This window comes from Palaemon carinicauda, chromosome 8, assembly GCF_036898095.1.
Source record: "Palaemon carinicauda isolate YSFRI2023 chromosome 8, ASM3689809v2, whole genome shotgun sequence".
Classification (NCBI taxonomy): domain Eukaryota; kingdom Metazoa; phylum Arthropoda; class Malacostraca; order Decapoda; family Palaemonidae; genus Palaemon; species Palaemon carinicauda.
This window is the reverse complement of record NC_090732.1, coordinates 163,914,456-163,934,106: the sequence shown is the minus strand read 5'-3', so window position 1 is coordinate 163,934,106 and position 19,651 is coordinate 163,914,456. Positions and strand designations below refer to the sequence as shown.

Sequence of the window (19,651 nt, the reverse complement as noted above, 5' to 3'; positions counted from 1 at the left end):
ATTAATAACTCGAAGGTAGATTGGTCTTTAGCGCCTTAGGATAGTGCCCTTAAGACAGTTTTCCCAATTTTCCACTTCCCCTATGAGTTTGAAAGAAGCTCTCCATCCCGAGTGGAGTTTCCTTCGGTTGAAACATGTGCTTGCTAGTAATAAGTCTCCAAGCGCACAGTATTTGGACTTTCAATCTTTGTTTACCGATGAACACGCTACTTTGCCTGTATTGTAGAATCTTTTCCTACTAGATGGGAAACTGTGCACGAGACCTTGTTTGTGCTTGAGCACACTCACACTTAAGATGCTCAGCAGGTGAACTTCATGCGATCCCATGGATTCATGCGCACCACCAATAGGAGAGACATGCTTAGTGTTAGTATGTCTACCATGCCCTCCCTCTAGCACACGCGCATGTGGAGTAACTGACCTGTCCCCACTGGATAACTCCTCCTCTCCTGAGCCTTTAGTAGGAGCTTGTGGTATCTTACCTCAAGCACCAGCTCAACCTGTGAGAGGTTGGGAACGGGTGAGTTACCACACATGCACACTACCCAGACGCACCTCACCATTGTGGCACGTAATTGAGAAACGCAGTTCTCATCTCATCTTGTGTTAGCGTGCAACATGTCTGTCAACACACGTCCAGGCATGGCAGCTGAGTGCGTTGACTCTCCTGAGCATGCGTTTCGTTTGACTCGACTGTCTCCACAAGACAACCCCTTCTCTTCTGAGCATGTGTGATAGAGCGTTACTAGCAAGTGCACGATATCCCCTGAGCGCCTATCCAGCGTGCATTCAATCTATTAGGGGTTTGGTAAAGGTGAATTATCACGTGGACTCATCACCTGAGTTAGTTGCTTTCCTGATCGCGCACGTGGATTAACTCACCCGTCTGCAATAGATGACCCCTCATCTTCTCTTGCTGGCACGCTCTCAATCTGTTAGGGGTTTAGAAAAGGTGGGTTACCACGCACACTCATTAACAGGCCTCAACAATTAGACTTCACACATCACATAGATGAACCTCAATGCTTCGCCAGTCAACAAAATGCTCCCTGCCTAGACGAGCCTTTACATTACCACTTTCACAGTGGAGCGTACTCTGGAATCCTCTTCGAGAGGAAACTTTTGGCGCCCATTTACTCTTCTATGAGATCCATGTCCTCGGGTTTGAGATCACCCATAGTATTTTCTTCCAGTGACAATTATTAATTGTCCCCAATCAAATTTGGGTCCACCTCACACCCCCTCTCCCCTCGGAATCAAAAGTTCCGGGTAGGAAAAGTCTTCAGTCTCCTTCTTAACGGAATAGATTCTGGTTAGGTTAGGACTGAAGTCTCTCCCGAATGAGAGGAACATCAACATCCTTACCTTCGGAGTATTTGTGCATGATTACACTCAAGCGTTCGAGTATCAGAAACGAGCGATGATATCAGGCGAGCTCTTGTGAAGCACCAGTCTTCCCAGATTCACAGAGTAGAGCTGATGGAGAAGCGCATCAGAGCGCAACTTCACTGCATGTAGCCTTTTTTGACGCTTTCGAAACAGAAGGAAACTGTTTTACGAGCATCTATTCATACCTCAAGTTCCACAAGTAGAGAATTAAGGAACAAAATATCCTTCATCAAAGGTTAAGGATGAGTTGGCAGAGGAGGTGTTGTCCTCTTTTAGATGAAGTAAAGATCTATCTTTAGAGAACTTCAAGAAATTATGAAAAATACTCATCTTGATAACAAGATTTGGCCAGTACTAGGCCTAAGGACAATAATTGCTCTTCTGTGACAGGCGGATGGGTGGGGCTTTCCCTGGCACCACCTGTTATTAACCATCTACCTTGTTAACGATTCAATGTCCTTTCCAGCTTTGCTGAAGACATATCCATAATCTAAAGGACTCTGGTTTGTGTAACTATGAAACATGCAAATTAGTTTTATAAAATTATGTAACAAAATCATGTTCATTAAACAGTGCACTGTACACAAATATAGAATACAATTTCTTTTTCAGATACTATATGTTCTCAAGGCTTATTGTGAGATATGCCAGTAACAAAAGATTTTCCTTGCCCGCTGTCAACTTTAAATATGCTGAAAGAGAAGCCGAAAAGGCAGAAGAAAGACATCTACCTCCTATGTATCCCATTGAAGAAGATAGGCAAGAGATGAGAGAAGTAAAGAGTAGATTTAAAAATAGGAGAAAAATTGATGGTGGCATATTAAAGGAAGGGACATCAAATATATTAGGATCTCAAAATTTAAAGGGTGAGAAATCTGATAGAAGTAAAAGTAAAAAGAATGTGCAACTTGAAGGAAAGTACAAAAGTTTTAATGCGTCGGGAAAAGGGAAAGCAGTAATAGGCTTTGAGCCTGTAGGTGAAGTGCTTTTTGGCATACATCCAGTTTATCATGCTTTGCAAGCTCGGCGCCGTGATTTTCACCATCTCTACTTCAAAGCTGGGTTGGAGCAGAAGAATGATAAAATTCAAGAAATACTGAAATTGGCTGATGAGTATCATGTGCAAGTGGAAGCTGTTAATTTATCAAAACTCAAAAAAATCATTGGTGAAGATAGAGTGCATCAGGGTATCTGTTGTGATGTTAGTCCTCTCTCTTTTGAAAAGCTAGAAATTGATTTGTTCAATAAAAATGTTAATGAAGGACATGAAAAAAAGGACAGAGAAGAATCGTATCAACTGTGGCTGTACATGGACCGAATTCAAGATCCTATGAACTTTGGTGCTATTTTGAGATCAGCTTACTTTATGGGTGTGGACAAAGTGATTACTTCTAAAGAAAACAGGTCAGTCTTATATTCAGTGAAAATTGAAGATGCATAAAATTATGTGAAGGGCAGAAATAGCTGGAATAATCTTTACTATAATAATTTTTTACAAAGGAATTGCAGTACTTATTTTATTTAGGATATTCAATATTTTACTAATGATACAATATATTCATGAACACCAGGTGGAGTCCAGTGAAGAATAATGTTTTACCCTTAGCATTCCCTTAAAAAGCAGTTGCTAGGTAAAGTTCTGCTAAAACAAGTCCTTTTAGATAAGAACTTTGTACTTATAACTTTTAAAGATAAGAACTTGTGTAGGTATTATCAGTAGTGTTAGCAAAATTAGCTGACTAAACCCAGTGGAGAGAAGGGGTTTTAGGGGTTATGAGCTGGAGGCTTAAGTTAATTATGTTGGACTTGAGAACTTTTCAACTCAAGAAAGCACTCTTGGAACGCATTTCATTTTCCAAATGTGGGGTGACGTACCATAAATATCTTCTATGTCTTAAGTTAAATAGTAGAAATTTTCATAGAATATTGTAAATAGAACTAGTACAATTTGTTCCTCTGTGTTATACAAATCATTGTCCCTTAATTAGGGATATTTCTTCTGCGCGAGCTAGAATTGGTCGTTGAAAATGGATAACGAGTAGTTATCCACTGGTTCCGGTGGAGGGAAAGAAGCCCTGCCCCCTTTCCAGTCAAAGATTAATCAAATTTTCTTCAACCACTGTATGGTACAGATGTACTCTGCAGCACTCCTGCAAAACTGATAATTCTTTCTCTTTTCCCAGTGTGTTAGTGGAAATGGAATGGAAGTAAGAACTTTGTGTTTGGAAGCGGAAGGGCGGACACTGCAACCACTTCACATCGAAGCCAGCTGTGTATCTGCACTCCCTCTGTACTGCTTGTAGAGGGTATATCTGTTTGCAGGCATCCTTGTGCTCCGAGTGTCTATCATGGCCTCCAATGCAGTGGCAAGCGTATGCACTAAAGAGTAAGAAGAGCTCAAGACGTTCATCGGAGTCGAACTGGGCTACCCCCAAGAAGACACTGGCGAAGTCTGTCGCTGCTGCTGTCTTCTTAGGGGTGTGACTACTGTACTGTTGCTGAGGAGCTGTCTGCCACAAGGAATGAGTTCACCAAGGCACAGATTGACCTACCTGGAGGGTTTCTAGAGACTGCTCCCAAATTCCCGAATACTTATACTGTACTGTACATGGTTTTGTGGGAGGAGCGTTGCTGTGCCGAAGCCCTCCTCCGTGGAGACGCTGAGGTGCAAGGTTCTAGGTTGCATGCCATTACCTCAAGTGCCAAATCTTGTCCAAGAGTTGGCACAAGCTCTGCTGGTTAGGGCACAGAATGTACCTCTCCTGTCCAGAGATGTTCCCGGGGCACCCTGTTTACTCCATCTTGACGCACACAAACCACCAAACAAACAATCTCTCAGAACTACCATGAAGACCTCTCCTGATGCACCTCATAAACATTCTTCTGACTCCCACAAGCAGTGAACACTTTCCCCACACACACACACACACACATACACATGAAGAAGCCTGCTCATGCTCCATGTCCTCTAACTTCACCTGAAGAAGCTCCCTCCTCTACACAAGCTAAGAAGTCTCGTAAGAAGGAATGATCTTCACGTGTCCGTGTGACTCTCTTCATTTACGAGTGTTTTCAGAAGGACGACTGCCTCCTAATGCACAATTGACTACTATATTAGGAAACAATCTTATCTCCATGCTTTGCCACTCACACAATCACCTTGTGCTCCTCCTGGTACACATTCTAAAATACATGATCGTCCCCACAGAGTACTATTACCCCAGCTGGCCCCACAAGGATACAATCTTTTGCTCATATTAGGTATTCAGATAGCTCATGACCTTCTTTACATTAACTTTTCCAGCTCTTGTACAACCACAGCCACGGCTCTTACACGCTCACCTACCAGAGCTAATTCTTAACATGTAAACCATACACTATTACCACCTCGTGAACAATTGGGGAGTAGATTGTCAAATTCAAACTGAACCCCTGGTCTGGAGCAGTACCATACTTTTCTTCATTTCAGGTCAGGATTTATCTGATCCTGAGGGGAGAAAGAACTGTATACTAACCCAGTTGTGCCAGGGGCGAAGGCAGTCACCTACCTGGCATATCAGTCAGTCCAGTGGGTTTTGAAGAGGAGAGATACAGTAACAGCACTCTTTTCCAGCCAGGTAGGACAGGATGCAGCTCTCTTCCTCAGGAATGTACCATTCCTGGATATCTCGATACTTTTCCCACTGGAAGGTATTGAGAACATCATTATCAAGTGAATAAAGGAGACTTGACTCCCTTATCCACAGAACAGTGACCTTCAAGGGCTGCGACCCCTCGAGGTCAGCTGCTCCAAGAGCTTTTTCCTCTCTGTACAATAAACCAGACATGCCAGGAAGAGAGGTAGGTTGTCACTTAGATCGGTGAACCCCTCCAGGTGCTGCGAGTGGAGTGATGCCTGTTAAGCCGTGGGCAACATGGCAGCGACATGGAGCAGTAAGTTGGAGGGTGAAAGTCCTTTGGGACCGTTACCACCTTCATTTCATCAGTTCTCATCCTCATCTCACTCTCTTTGATGACGTATGTGTTGAAATTGCCAAAATCCCTCATCATCAGAAGCAAATTCAAGTCTATGATGGAGAAAATGTGCTAGAAGCCGTCCAAGAAGGGTCTCCTGGCTTCTACAGCTGACTATTCCTAGTGGACAATTCGTGTAGCCATCATAATGGATGACTTCATGCTCTCTGTTGCTCTCGAGGACGTTTATTTCCAAATACGAGCCATCTGTCCAACAGAAAGTATCTCCACTTCATCCCAGAGGGAATCAAGTACCAGTTCAAACTTCAAAGTCCTGTGCTTTAGACTGTTGACCGTTCCCCAAATGTTCACTCACGCTGGTCTCGGCTTTGGGCCCACTCGAACAGGATTTACCTGCTGTGATATCTTGACGATTGTCTGATCCTATTTTCCTTGAAGAAACATTTACTCCAGGGTCTAGGCAAACTTCTTACCTATTGCCATGATCTGGGGATCTTGATCAATTGGCATAATTTGAGTCTCATGCCCAAGAAATGAATGAATTATTTGGGAATGTTAATAGATACGGCAGTAGTAAGAGTGTTTCCATCAGATGATCGCATTAACAGACTCAGAGAGGTAGCACAACCGTTTCTAACTGTTTAACAACTTCGGCAAGACAGCGGCAAAGTCTTCTGGGACATCTTTCGTCGCTGGAGAAATACACGCCCGAGCTTTAAGATATTATTCCTTAACACTGGTAGGGTGATCTCCAAAAACACAGTCTCTTTCTGGTTTTGTGAGACTATCAAGCAAGCATACTTTGCCTATGAGGAGTCCTTGAGGAGTTCATGTAAAGCACAAGTTCACGAAGTAGGTGGAAGTGGCTCCACCCTTGTCTTCAGGAAGAATCTTTCTGTGGTGCAAGTGCCAGACATTTACAGCCCAATACCTGCAGGAGTAGACCCACAAGTCATTAGACACATTCTCCTTAGGACCTGTGGTAGCTGCTCAACAAGTTGTGTAGCAAGCCTAGCTCCCTCTCCAGACAAGAACCGTGTTGCCTTAGTGGTCACAACGTAGGTTCTAGAATGAAAGAAAGGAATGTCTAGAGGGGTGGGACGCACGCCAGAGGTACCTGACTGCCTTAGGATTGTGGTCTGAGGTAAAAAAGTGCCTGCACATCATCCTGTTGGAAATGCAAGCAGCACTTCTGGTTCAGCAAACTTTAAATCAGAGTTCAAAAGGGCACCCAGTAGCATTGATGAGTGACGACACTACTGCTGTACTGAAGTTGCCTGCATCAACTAGCAAGGAGGAACTGTCTTTAAGGGTTTTTCAGCCTTCTCTGAGTTGGCAAAGCAGGCTCACACTTTGCCATTCGACAACGTAGTAGAGCTGTCAGCGAAGTTCATCCCAGGAAAGAGGAATGTACTGTACTAGGAGACACGCTCAGCCACCATGAGTAGGTGGTAGGAGCGGAGTGAAGTGGTCTCTACTACCCTGTGTAATGGAAAGGCTTCTTGCCATTTGGGATTCCCCATTGATCGAATTGTTCACCATCTGTCTAAACAAGAAGCTTTCTCTGTTTTGACCCTGATCTCAGGAAATCCTTCCAACATCTCTCAGACACCATGGATGCTTTTGCCTATCCAACCATTTACTTAGTTTTTTGGGTCATCAACAGAGCATTGACTATGCCAGATATCAGGATGACCACGGTGGCTCTCTGGCCATATGCAATGGTTTCCGGATTTCCTGATGCTCCTCGTCGATGTACCAACATAACTATCCTAATGGCACAAGCTTATCAGTCAGCTCTATCTCTAGAGGTATAACAGCTCGGTGGCATCCCTGTCGCTTCACGGGTGGTAACTATGCAATGCATCCCTGTTACTTCATCGGTGGCGACTATCCAGCATCTCCTTTGAGTGAAACACTTTTCTTGAGGCACTGCACAGGAGATGTCTGGATATCTACAAAGATCCGCTGCAGGTGTATACCAAGGAAAGTAGGCCATCTTCTGCCATTCGTGTCGTAGATGGGATACTTCTCCAGTCGGAGCCCTAGTGCCATCTATGGCTGATTTCTTTTGCCGGGAAAAGCTCTATTTGGACTGGAGTGAGAGGCTATAGCTTAGCCTTGAGCTAGGTCTTTGTTATATAGTTATATGTAATGATATACCAATGTAAACATTATATAGTTAAAGGTTAATTAGGTCGTTAGTTAAATGGATACTGTATTCTCTCTCTTTTTATCATTTATATTTTATCATTTATCATTTTTATAATTTCGACACATTGTCTGTTCGACATTTTGTCTGTTCGACACCTTGTCTGTTTGACATTTTGTCCATTCGACACTTTGTCCTTCGACGCTCTGTCCTTCGACACTCTGTCTTTCGAGACACTGTCCACGCACGCTGCCATCTATGGTTGATTTCTTTTGCCGGGAAAAGCTCTATTTGGACTTTGGAGTGAGAGGCTATAGCTTAGCCTTGAGCTAGGTCTTTAAACTGAAGGGCTCAGACCTCTCCTCTTTGGGGATGTTGTCTGTGCTCACATGCCTTACCCTCCTAGAGAGCTCAGACTGCTGGAGTGGTCTGTCACAAGAGTTCTCAGCTCTCTCAAGCAGTCTCTGTATGAACCCCAGGACCAAGCTGGTTAGTTAACCAGTTAAGTTCAGTTTTAATAATTTCCTCCCCCCCTAAGGATGAGTCTCCTATTAAAGTTCGGTAGTTTGTATTACGTGTAGGAACAAATCACAGATTTTAAAAGTAATTTATATTTTATCTAAAAATACAAACCTTAGACCTTTAAGTTTCCAGGTCAAAGGTCAAAGTCCAGCTTTGCTGAATTTGTACTCCTTTTAAAGGTCTCGGGTTTTTATTGTTAGGAAAAATACAATTTACTTAAAATATGTGATGTTTTTTCTACTTGTGCCAACAATCAATCCTATTGCACAATTTTTATGACTCAAGTAGCCCCAATAGTATCAGATTTAAGAAAAAGATATCCTTTTTCTACGGATATGGAAGCTATTGCAACTCAAATTCTGTAATCTACATAATTAAAGATTCATTTGATGATCTCTAGTTTTTTGTGCTTCCTATACACAAAACTATGGAAAGTTTTTGCCAGCTCAACAGACTCAAAACACATGACATGGTTGATGGATAAATGACTATGGTTAAATATGATTTTTAGGAAACAAAAGGCTAAGAATATGGGGAACATTGTGAGCTGGAATGAGAACATATGATTGATGGGTTTGTTTTGAATAAATATTTTCTTAAGGATGGCTCCATTTGTCTGCCATACAGTACTGTATATGTTTTTAGGTGGTTTTTCATTAATAAGATACCGGTAAGTGCTTTAGACAAATAGTTTTTTCTATCCCAAATTATTGTATAGACTACAAACATATCAGTAAACTTTTCTCCATTTTTCAGTTGTCGACTCACAGGAATTGTTAGCAAAGCAAGTGCTGGGGTATCAGAAATGCTTCCTGTTTATCAGGCTGAAGATCTCAAGGGTGTCCTTCAAGAATTAAATAACCAGGAATGGGATCTAGTGTGTGCAGCACCTGAGAATGCTTCGTCTGTCCCTTTAGCTTCCTATATGCCAACTGGTAATACAGTGGTAGCTGTAGGTTAGTTAATTTTTTTAGATTTGTTTTCATGCAATTACAAACTTGTATTGAAATACTATAGATCTTAACCAATATTTTGAAAGTTGTTAACAACTTAAGATTACTCTAGTTGTAAAATTGGCCTTTTTAAATATTAAACTTAGCCGGTGAATATATAATAGCTGACGTCTCCGACGGCTCGACAGAATCCAAAAACTCGCGAGCGATCGCCATGAAGGTAGCGGGTGTGCCCACCAGCGCCGACTATCGGCCAGATACCGCATATACATGTAAACAGCTCCAGTTCTTCTCTGTCGGTTTCATCGACAAGTCGATTCCACTCGCTATTATGACCTCGAGTTTTCTACCGAATTGGTGAAGTACTTGGTTTTGGTTTTATTGCTTTCGCCGTGTTGGATTATTCAATATTATCCTCAAAAGAAATGCTTTTGAAAGGAGAGTAAAAGTGTTTTGCCCTTGCTCTTTTATCTCCGGTTTTTTCCATAGAGTAAAGATGGCCGACCCTTCCCTTAGTGTACGGAAGTGTGTTTTAGGCTTTTAGCAATTATCTTATCACGTTATAAATTGTTGTTGTTAATTATAGATTTTCCTCTATATATTTTATATCTCACCCGCCTTTATTAGGCCTCTTCGATTAGCTTTCCATTTATACTAAACATCAAGATAAATTTTATGTTTTGTTTATATGCGGCCTTACCTATTCCTCCCCTAGTCCGAGAGTAGGCGGTCCTAACTTGGAAACCGAAGTTAAACAACGTTGAGCCCATTCAACTTTTATTTTCGTTAAGTTTAAATCATTTGCTCTGTAAGAGTTATGAAATTAATTTTTTTTAGTAGATATTTTATAAAAGATTTTCTTTGAATAGTCTTCGTGCTGTTTCAAAGATGAACTAACGTTTGGTTTATTTATGCTACGCAGTTTGCGCTCTATCGTTACGATAGAGAAAGAGAGAATCACGGTTTCACTTTGCAGAAAGAGTAAATCGATTTTGACGTTTTGTTCATTCTTCTTTCAAACTGAAGTGTTTTAAATACTAATTTAAAGGAACTTATTAATTTTCAATTTCTTAGTCCTTTGTTTTTTCCTTTGGTCAAATAACCTGTTTATTGACGAAGGGTGAGTGGGCATTTCTCTTCTGTGTGAAATCAAGAGAGAGAGTGACGGAGAGAGAGAGAGGAAGAGAGAACGATCCGATCTTTATTCTCGTCCCAAGTAAGGAGTTTGAGAGCGAGTAACGTTGTTCTCGATTCAGTTTTTTTTTACTCTCGTCCCAAGTCTCTGTACGGGGAGAAAGGATAAAACGTTTTTAGTTTTTATTCTCGTCCCAAGGCACTGTACGGTGAGAGATTGAAAACGTAGTCTTTAATGAGCTAGTGTTTAGTCTCCTCCCCAGTCACTGATCCTTTTTAACTTTATATATTTCCGTTTTATTCGATATACAGTGATACCTCGGTACTCGACCATAATCCGTTCGAGATCCGTGTTCGACCTCCGATTTGTTCGAGTACCGAATTTTTTTTCCCCATAAGAAATAATGGTATATATTCTATTCCGTTCCCAAGCACTCGAACAGGCCCAAAATATTAATAAAACGTGTACCTAAACAACAATAATTATCTAAATGTGTATGAAATTGGTCAGAAAATCCTATAAAACAATTTTAAACCATTTACTGTACTAAAATAAAACAATTTTAAACCATTTTCTGTACTGTAGTGAACATACCTTTGAGCAGCGGTTCGATGGCATACAGGGATGGATGTGGAGAGGATGGAAGGGGGAGGTTACTGCTTGGAAGGAGAGTCCCCTTCCATGATGTGGCGGGGTAGTTCTCCTTCAGGAGTTGTTTCTCTCTCCAATGAAAGGGTGGGCAGATCTATTTCAGGGGTTTCTTCTCTTCTTTGTCTCTTCTTTGGAGGAGAAACAGGCTTTGATGTAGCAGCTTTCTTTTCTTTTGTGAAAAACTGGTCTATTGTTAATTGTTTCTTCCTCCTCTGCAGTATTCTTCGAAAATGATACATGACACTATCATTAAACATATGCACTGCCCGGTTTGCTACTGCAATTTCTGGGTGGTATTTTTCAGCAAAAGCCTGCACATCTGCCCACTTGGAACAAATTTCATTGATGAGAGAACTTGGAACATCCTCCCTTACCTCATCCTCTTCTGAAGATTCCTGCTCCACAATCAGATCCTGCTGCTGTTGTTGTTGCAGGTGCAACAATTCCTCCACAGTCAACTCGGTAGAATGGCTTTCTACAAGCTCATCAATATCATCCTTGTCGACCTCAAGCCCCAAACTCCTGCCCATGACAACAATTTCCTCAACGACATCAGTGTCATCAGAAATTACAGGGGTAGCAGTGCTTGGACCCGCCTCTGGTTGGAAACCTTCAAACTCCCTCTCTGTGACACATGATGGCCACAGCTTACGCCAGGCAGAGTTCAATGTCCTATAGGTCACACCTCGCCAAGCTTGGTCAATCATGTTAACAGAGTTGAGGATGCTGAAGTGTTCCTTCCAGAATTCCTTTAGGGTCAACTTCGTGTCACTGGTCACTTCAAAACACTTTCTGAAAAGGGCCTTGGTATAGAGTTTTTTGAAGTTTGAAATGACCTGTTGGTCCATGGGCTGGAGTATGGGAGTAGTATTGGGGGGCAAGAATTTGATTTTGATAAAGCTGTATTCTTCTTTCAAGTCATCCTCGAGACCTGGAGGATGTGCAGGAGCATTGTCCATAACCAGAAGACATTTCATTGGCAAGCTCTTTTCAATGAGGTAAGCCTTAACCTGGGGGGCAAACACTTCGTTTATCCACTCAGTAAAGAATTGTCTTGTGACCCAAGATTTAGTGTTCGAGCGCCACATAACTGGTAGTGCACTTTTACAAATATTATTTCGTTTGAACACCCGGGGGTTGTCCGAGTGGTACACTAACAAGGGTTTGATCTTGCAATCGCCACTTGCATTTGCACACAGCAACAATGTTAGCCTATCTTTCATTGGCTTGTGACCTGGCATCTTCGTCTCGTCCTTGGTAATGTACGTATTGGCTGGCATTTTCTTCCAAAATAACCCAGTCTCATCACAATTAAAGACTTGTTGTGCGATCAAATTTTGTTCATTTATGTACCGATCGAATTCCCCCACGTATTTATCGGCTGCAATTTGATCCGAACTAGCTGCCTCCCCATGCCTAGTAACACGATGAATACCTGTTCTATTACGAAACTTTTCAAACCAACCCCTGCTCGCTTTAAATGTAAATGAATCACTTTCACTGGTACTCGGACTTTTCTTCACTAATTCTTCATAGATATGCAACGCTTTTTCACAAATGAACGCTTCACTAACACTTTCCCCGGCCAACTGTTTTTCTTTAATAAATATTAAAAGCAACTTTTCCATCTCCTCAATCACTTGTGGCCTTTGCTTAGTTACCGCCGTAACTCCCGTTGCAACATTCGCCTTCTTAATCATTTCTTTATGCTTTAAAAACGTAGAAATGGTCGACTTCGCCATTCCGTATTCTACCGCTAAATCGGACACTCGTACACCATTCTCATATTTCGCTATAATTTCCTTCTTCAACTCGATCGTTGTTCGCACTGTTTTCCTCTTCTCCTTCCCCTTAACACTCATTACTTTCTTGGGACTCATTATGAAAGCTAAAAAAGCAATTAAAAGCACTGAAAATCACTAAATCACAACGAATGCTGATCGCGCGTTGTCTGAGTGACGCTCTCGAGAGAACTGATGCTTCCCGAACAAGCGAGAGTGGCCGAGATGGCGCGATCATCACAAAGCCCATGCGGTCGTCACGTGTTCGGCTGGTCGAGTACCGAATTTTTGGTCGAGCACCGCAGCAAAAATTTCTCGAAAATTTTGGTCGAACTCCGAATTGTTCGAGTATAGAGTCGTTCGACTACCGAGGTATCACTGTATATGTTTACTGATTTTTGCTTGTACTAATGTGCTTACATTATACGACTCATTTCGCAATTATAACCTTTTGATGTAAGGGAGAATTGCGTGCTTCAGGTAGAAATCAGTTTTATTCATGCCTAATGTGAAAAATACGATATCAGTGAAGTAAGTGCAAAAACAGAAAATCGTAGTGATAAAAGTGATAATTGCGCAAAGTGTTTTTTAGTGTTGCGACCGAGGGTTCGTCTGTTCGTGCTTGTCGTTCACCTAGTCCGAGACCTCTTTCAGGCTCCCATGCTCCAGGGAGAAGTAATGTCGTAGGACTTATTGGGACGAGAGGCTTTAACCAACGAACAGACGTTCCCTCTTTGGTATCGGGCGTGTCTCGCAAGATCGCCCCTACCATAAGACGAGCGAGGCTGTTTTCTCCTCGTCCTCCGAAGGCTTTTCGCAAAAGAAACCTTGGAGCAAAGTTTCTAGACCCTTAAAGCGGAAGTCAGTCCCTTCAGGACAGGTCCAGCGTCCTGGCTGTAGCCATGGGGACAGCTCTGACCCTTTGCAGTCGTCGGAAGACGGTTTGCCTATTAAACGCAAGCGTAACACGGTGTCCGAGGGTCGCGGTAAAGACAATGTTTTGCCAACACAGACGTTACCGTCGTCTCGGCCCGTTCCGACTCCCGTTGATCCTAAATGGGTTGTCCTGCAGGACGTGCAGACTAAGCTTGCCTCCCTTATGGAGAAGTATGACGTTGAGCAGGTTCACGATGAACCTTCGCTTTCGAGTCGCCGTTACGCTAAACGAGACTCTGGCCGTCAGCCGCCCAAACGAGCATTTACTCGTCCTTTTGACGTTATGTAACGTGATGTCGGTAGTTTGTCACGTCAGTCACGTGACTTGGATCCTCACTAGCTGTAGTCCCGTGTTGACTTTCAGCCGCTGCCGCAGCCTCGTGTTGACGTTCAGCCACTGCCGCAGTCTCGTGTTGACGTTCAGGACGTTCGCCAACCAGCTCAGTTGCCTTGTTTTGACGTTGAGCGTCAAGCACCGCAGTCAAGGGTTGTTTTGACTGCTCAGTCTAGGCAGTCAAGGCAGTCTCGACTTGACGTCGAGCGTCCATCAACTCCTGTTGTTGTTACTGGTTAGTCCTTTCAGCAGTGACATGACGTCGCTTCCTTGACTGCTACTGCTGCTCCTTTGCGTGTGGACTTTGCCTGTCAAGCATTGCCACCGCGGCAGGTCTCTCCTTTTCATGAGACTCGGCAATTGTCGGACGAGGTTCCTTCAGATGAGGAAGTTGCTGATCCCCCTCCTACTGATATTCCCTTGGGGACTTTGTCAGACGGAGAGGAGCCTAAAGCTGCTCAGCCCTCTATGGACTTTAAAATAAATCATGCTGATTTTTAAGGATCTTTGTCCGGACCATTTTGTAACTGCTGCTCCTCGTTCGCCTAAACGTCAGAGTTTACACTAGGCCTAGCTACTTCGAAGCCGTTGTTTTCTAAGCTAGTGCTCTCTCGCTCTTCTAAGAGAGCTTTACGTTTGCTAGGCGACTGGTTGATCACCAGGAGGAGTTTGGGGGAGACAGCCTTTGCTTTCCCTCCTTTTAAACTGGCTTATAGAGCGAGAGTCTGGTATGACACGGGAGAAGTTCTCGGCTTGGGAGTTCCTGCCTCTGCCCAGAGAGACTTCTCAAGCCTCATAGACTCTCCCCGGCGCCTGGCCATGAGACGCTCCAAGATTTTATGGTCGGCTTCAGAGCTAGACCATCTCCTGTTAGGAGTTTTTCGAGCGTTTGAAGTTTTGCTGTACAATTATGTCATGCATGAACAAGGCTATCAGGGATGGCTCCAATGATCTGACAGCCACGTTCTCTGCAGGAACAAGACTATCAGGGATGGCTCCAATGATCTGGCAGCCACGTTCACTGCAGGAGTACTTAAGATGTAAGTGCGCTCAATGTGTTCATTGTCAAGACAAACTTCACGATGAAGACTACCAAGCTGTCTTGACAGCATTAAGGGAAGGCGACTGGATGGTCTCTCTCGACCTTCAGGATGCATACTTCCACATCCCGATTCATCCAAACTTTCAACTACATCTGAGGTTTGTGGACGGGAAAGTAATGTACCACTGTCGAGCACTGTACTCCGACCTCATTCCTGCTCCTCTTGTTTTTACAAGGCCCTTGCAAAATGTAGCAAGCTTTCTACATTTTTTGAGGATTCAGAGCCTCCCTTTATTTTGACGACTGGCTAATCAGGGCGTCGTCATTATATCGCTGTCTGGAGAGCCTCTAATGGACAGTAGACCTAACCAAGGAGCTAGGTCTCATAATGAACGTAGAGAAGTCGTAACTTACAGTACCCCATCCCAGACTATTCTTTTTTTGGGAATGGAGATACAGTGTCTGATTTTTCGGCCCTTTTCGTCTCCCGCAAGAATGGAACAAGCTCTGTTAAAAGTCCTTCACTTGCAAGAGAAAAACAGTTGCTCTGTAAGAGTTTGAACTAGCCTCGTGGGAACTCTTTCATCGCTGGAGTAGTTTATCTCTCTGGGGAGACTCAACCTATGCCGTTTCCGATTTCACCTAAAACATTGGAACAAGGAGAAGGGCTTAGTGAGTATCTCTTTCCCAATCTCCAACTCAGTCTAGACATGTCTGACTTGGTGGGACAGCAACATCAGACTTCGAGAAGGTCTTTCTCTTGCGATCAAGAACCCAAACCATGTGTTGTTTTCAGATGCATCGGATTTGGGTTAGGGAGCTCCACTGGACAGTCTGGAAGGCTCGGGTCTTTGATCCACGGATCAGAAGGAACTCCATTTAAGGCAGTAACATCTCTCCTTTGGCGAGATTTGTGCAAGGAAATGAATGTCTTGGCGGACGGCCTCAGCAGAAGAGGACAAGTCATCTCCATGGAGTGGACGTTGCATAAGACTGTGTGCGAGAAGCTATGGATGACATGGGGTCAACCCACCATAGATCTTTTTGCGACTCTCTCTGACAAAGAGGCTCTCGACTTACTGCTTTCCAGTTCCAGATCCAGAGGCAGCCCACATAGACGCTTTCCTGCTGGACTGGTCTCACCTGGACGTTTATGCCTTTCCACCTTTCAAGATCCTAGACAAGGTGCTGCAGAAGTTCACCTCTCACGAAGGGACCAGGTTGACATTGGTTGCTCCACTCTGGCCCGCGAGAGAGTGGTTCACAGAGGTACTTCAATGGCTGGTAGACGTTCCAAGGAGTCTACCTTTAAGGATGGATCTCTTACGGCAGCCCGACGTAAGGAGTCTTCATCAAAGCCTCCCCGCGCTTCGTCTGACTGCCTTCAGACTATCGAAAGACTCTCAAGAGCTCGAGGATTTTCGAAGGAGGCAGCCAGAGCGATTGCGAGAGCTAGGAGAGCATCTACCATCAAGGTCTACCAGTCGAAGTGGGAAGTCTTTAGAGACTGGTGCAAGTCATCATCCATTTCCTCTTCCAGTACCTCTGTAGCCCAAATTGCAGACTTTCTCCTACATCTGAGAAATGTTCGCTCCCTCTCAGCGCCCACTATTAAGGGCTACAGGAGCATGTTGGCGTCTGTGTTCAGACATAGAGGCTTAGATCTGTCCAATAATAAAGATCTCCAAGATCTCCTTAAGTCCTTCGAGACCTCTAAGGAGCGTCGTATGGCAACTCCTGGATGGAACTTAGACGTGGTCCTAAGGTTCCTAATGTCCGACAGGTTTGAGCCATTACATTCAGCCTCCCTGAAGGATCTCACCCTCAAGACGCTTTTCTTAGTGTGCTTGGCTTCGGCTAAAAGGGTCAGTGAGATCCATGCCTTCAGTAGGAACATCGGCTTTTCTACAGATAAAGCCACATGTTCACTTCAGCTTGGTTTTCTTGGCCAAAAATGAACTGCCTTCTCGTCCTTGGCCTAAGTCATTTGATATACCTTGCCTGTCAGAGATCGTAGGCAACGAGCTTGAAAGAGTGCTGTGTCCAGTTAGAGCTCTGAAGTTTTATTTAGCTCGGACTAAATCCTTACGAGGTGGATCTGAGGCCTTGTGGTGCTCAGTTAAGAAACCTTCATTGTCTATGTCAAAGAATGCTTTGTCATATTTTATTAGATTTTTAATCCGAGAGGCTCATTCTCACTTGAGTGAAAAAGATCGTTGCTTGCTTAAGGTTAAGACGCACGAAGTAAGAGCTATAGCAACTTCCGTGGCCTTTAAGCAAAACAGATCTCTGCGAAGTATTATGGACGCGACCTTTTGGAAAAGCAAGTCGGTATTCGCGTCATTTTACTTAAAAGATGTCCAGACTCTTTGTGAGGACTGCTACACACTGGGTCCATTCGTTGCAGCGAGTGCAGTAGTGGGTAAGGGTTCTACCACTACATTCCCTTAATTCCAATATCCTTTTAATCTTCTCTTGAAATGTTTTTAATTGGGTTGTACGGAAGGCTAAGAAGCCTTTTGCATCCTTTTTGATTTGGCGGGTGGTCAAATGTCATTTCTTGAGAGCGCCCAGATTAAGGGTTTTGATGAGGTCCTGTTGTATGGGTTGTCGCCCTGGATACTTCAGCTCCTGGGAGTCTTTCAGCATCCTAAGAGGATGGCTGGGCTTCGTGAGGAAAGCGGACTAACAAGGCAGAGTAATCGTTAGAGTCAGCTTCCTTACCAGGTACCTATATTTATTTGGGTTTTGTTATGATATAACTGTCAAAAACTCTAAGCATATACGCCGTAAACTGTATTAATACTGGTCTCTACCCACCACCATGGGTGTGAATCAGCTATTATATATTCACCGGCTAAGTTTAATATTTAAAAATGATATTTTGATTATAAAATAAATTTTTGAATATACTTACCCGGTGAATATATAAATTAAAGGCCCCCCCTTCCTCCCCGATAGAGACCCAGCGGGATGAGAAGAACTGGAGCTGTTTACATGTATATGCGGTATCTGGTCGATAGTCGGCGCTGGTGGGCACACCCGCTACCTTCATGGCGATCGCTCGCGAGTTTTTGGATTCTGTCGAGCCGTTGGAGACGTCAGCTATTATATATTCACCGGGTAAGTATATTCAAAAATTTATTTTATAATCAAAATATCATAATTTGATTAAATTGTTTGATTATACTGTGCAGGTAATGATAATAATAGTAATGATAATGATAATTGCAATAGTAGTTATTATTATTATTATTATTATTATTATTATTATTATCATTATTATTACAAGCCAAGCAATACTAGAATTAACTGATTAATCATACAGAAAATCTTGGGTATCAGCAGTTTCGACTTCCATTTCGAGGATACGAAGCATCTCTCATGAAGGAATTTTATCATTCATTATTTATGCTTGCTTACTAGATTGCATGAGATATCACAGGAGGTTGGGCTCAGATAGAAGAAAGAAAGAGATGATATGAACAGAATATGAAATGGAAGATAAAATATCAATGAAAGGAGAAAGGAATAATGATGAATCATTTAGATATTTAGGAATTATGATCTTTAGTACAGGGTCTTTAGAATTGGAAATCAAATCTCCTGAAATTACATATGAAAATCAGGCTATATATCAGTTTAGTGAGGTCAGTGTTACTGTATTGACATGAGTCATGGTATGACAATGAAATGATATCCAACAGATTTTGTAGATTTGAGAACAAAGCCCTCAGAATGATATTGGGAGTTAAATGGCAGGAAAGGATTAGAAATGAAACTACTTGAGTGCCATATATAGATGAGATCATGGTAAGGGGTTGATGAAGATGGTTTGGTCATGCTCTTTGTACTCCCCATGAAAGATTAGTTCTCCAAACATTTATTTAGGCTCCACAAGGCACTAGAAGAGTTGGAAGACTCAGGCCTACATGGCTGAGTACTCAGTACTATGAAGCGTGAAGTATGAGATGATGAATGGAGAGTTATTGATTTAAAAGCTCAAGATAAGGACTACTGGCAAAATTTAACCGTAGCCCTTTGCATCAATAGGCGTAGGAGATGATGATGATGATTGTTATTTATGTCTTTTAAGATTTTTGTAATCCTAGACATGTTTACATGTTATAAAGTGATTTTATGTTGTAGATAATGACTTTACTGTACTACTGCAGTAGCAGAGGTGAGTGATTTCGGTGCTCTTGTACAGTATATACTGTATTTAAGTGTGGTCCGAATTATACCAAAACTTGAATAGGAACTGATCTCCCCTATAACGCGAGGTCTTATATATGAAAAATAATAATCAAACGTTGAATAGATCTGTCGTGTATAAAATCAGAAACGAGACCTTTTAACCTGTTCAACAGAAAAGCGTTTGCTACAAGTGTGAACTTCTGAAGTTTCACCCATTTAACTGCCAGATTTTAAAGATTATTCGGCAATCTAGTCATAGCTTGAATAAAACTTCAAAAATACTATATAGTATTGAGTTTTATGATGAAAAGGCAAGACTTTGAATTAACTGCATACCTAGTACTGCATACTGGATGGTACAGTCTGCGAAGGTTAGAATCCAAAAGGTGGTCAGAATAATGACAAATTTTATGCAATATATTCAAACAACTAACTGAACAATGGTGCCCGAGATTATTATTTAGGTTAGGGATGTAATAGACTGCAAGTTTTTGTCAAATAAATTAAAATGAGAGTGAGCAGCTGAAGATGAGTCAGGAGAAAAATATTCAAAATATAGTAGAATGAAAAAATTAAAACATTTC

At 42.5% G+C, this 19,651-nt stretch overlaps 1 protein-coding gene across 1 annotated transcript in view; it reads left to right on the top strand.

Moving 5' to 3' along the window:
* LOC137646093 (rRNA methyltransferase 1, mitochondrial-like) overlaps positions 1–19,651 on the top strand; it is a 62,316-nt gene that overhangs the window by 31,547 nt on the left and 11,118 nt on the right. Inside the window, exons 2-3 of the mRNA XM_068379285.1 lie at positions 2,002–2,793; positions 8,795–8,994. Of these exons, the coding sequence (XP_068235386.1) occupies positions 2,009–2,793; positions 8,795–8,994 (985 nt within the window). The 5' untranslated portion in view covers positions 2,002–2,008. The remainder of the gene's footprint in view (positions 1–2,001; positions 2,794–8,794; positions 8,995–19,651) is intronic.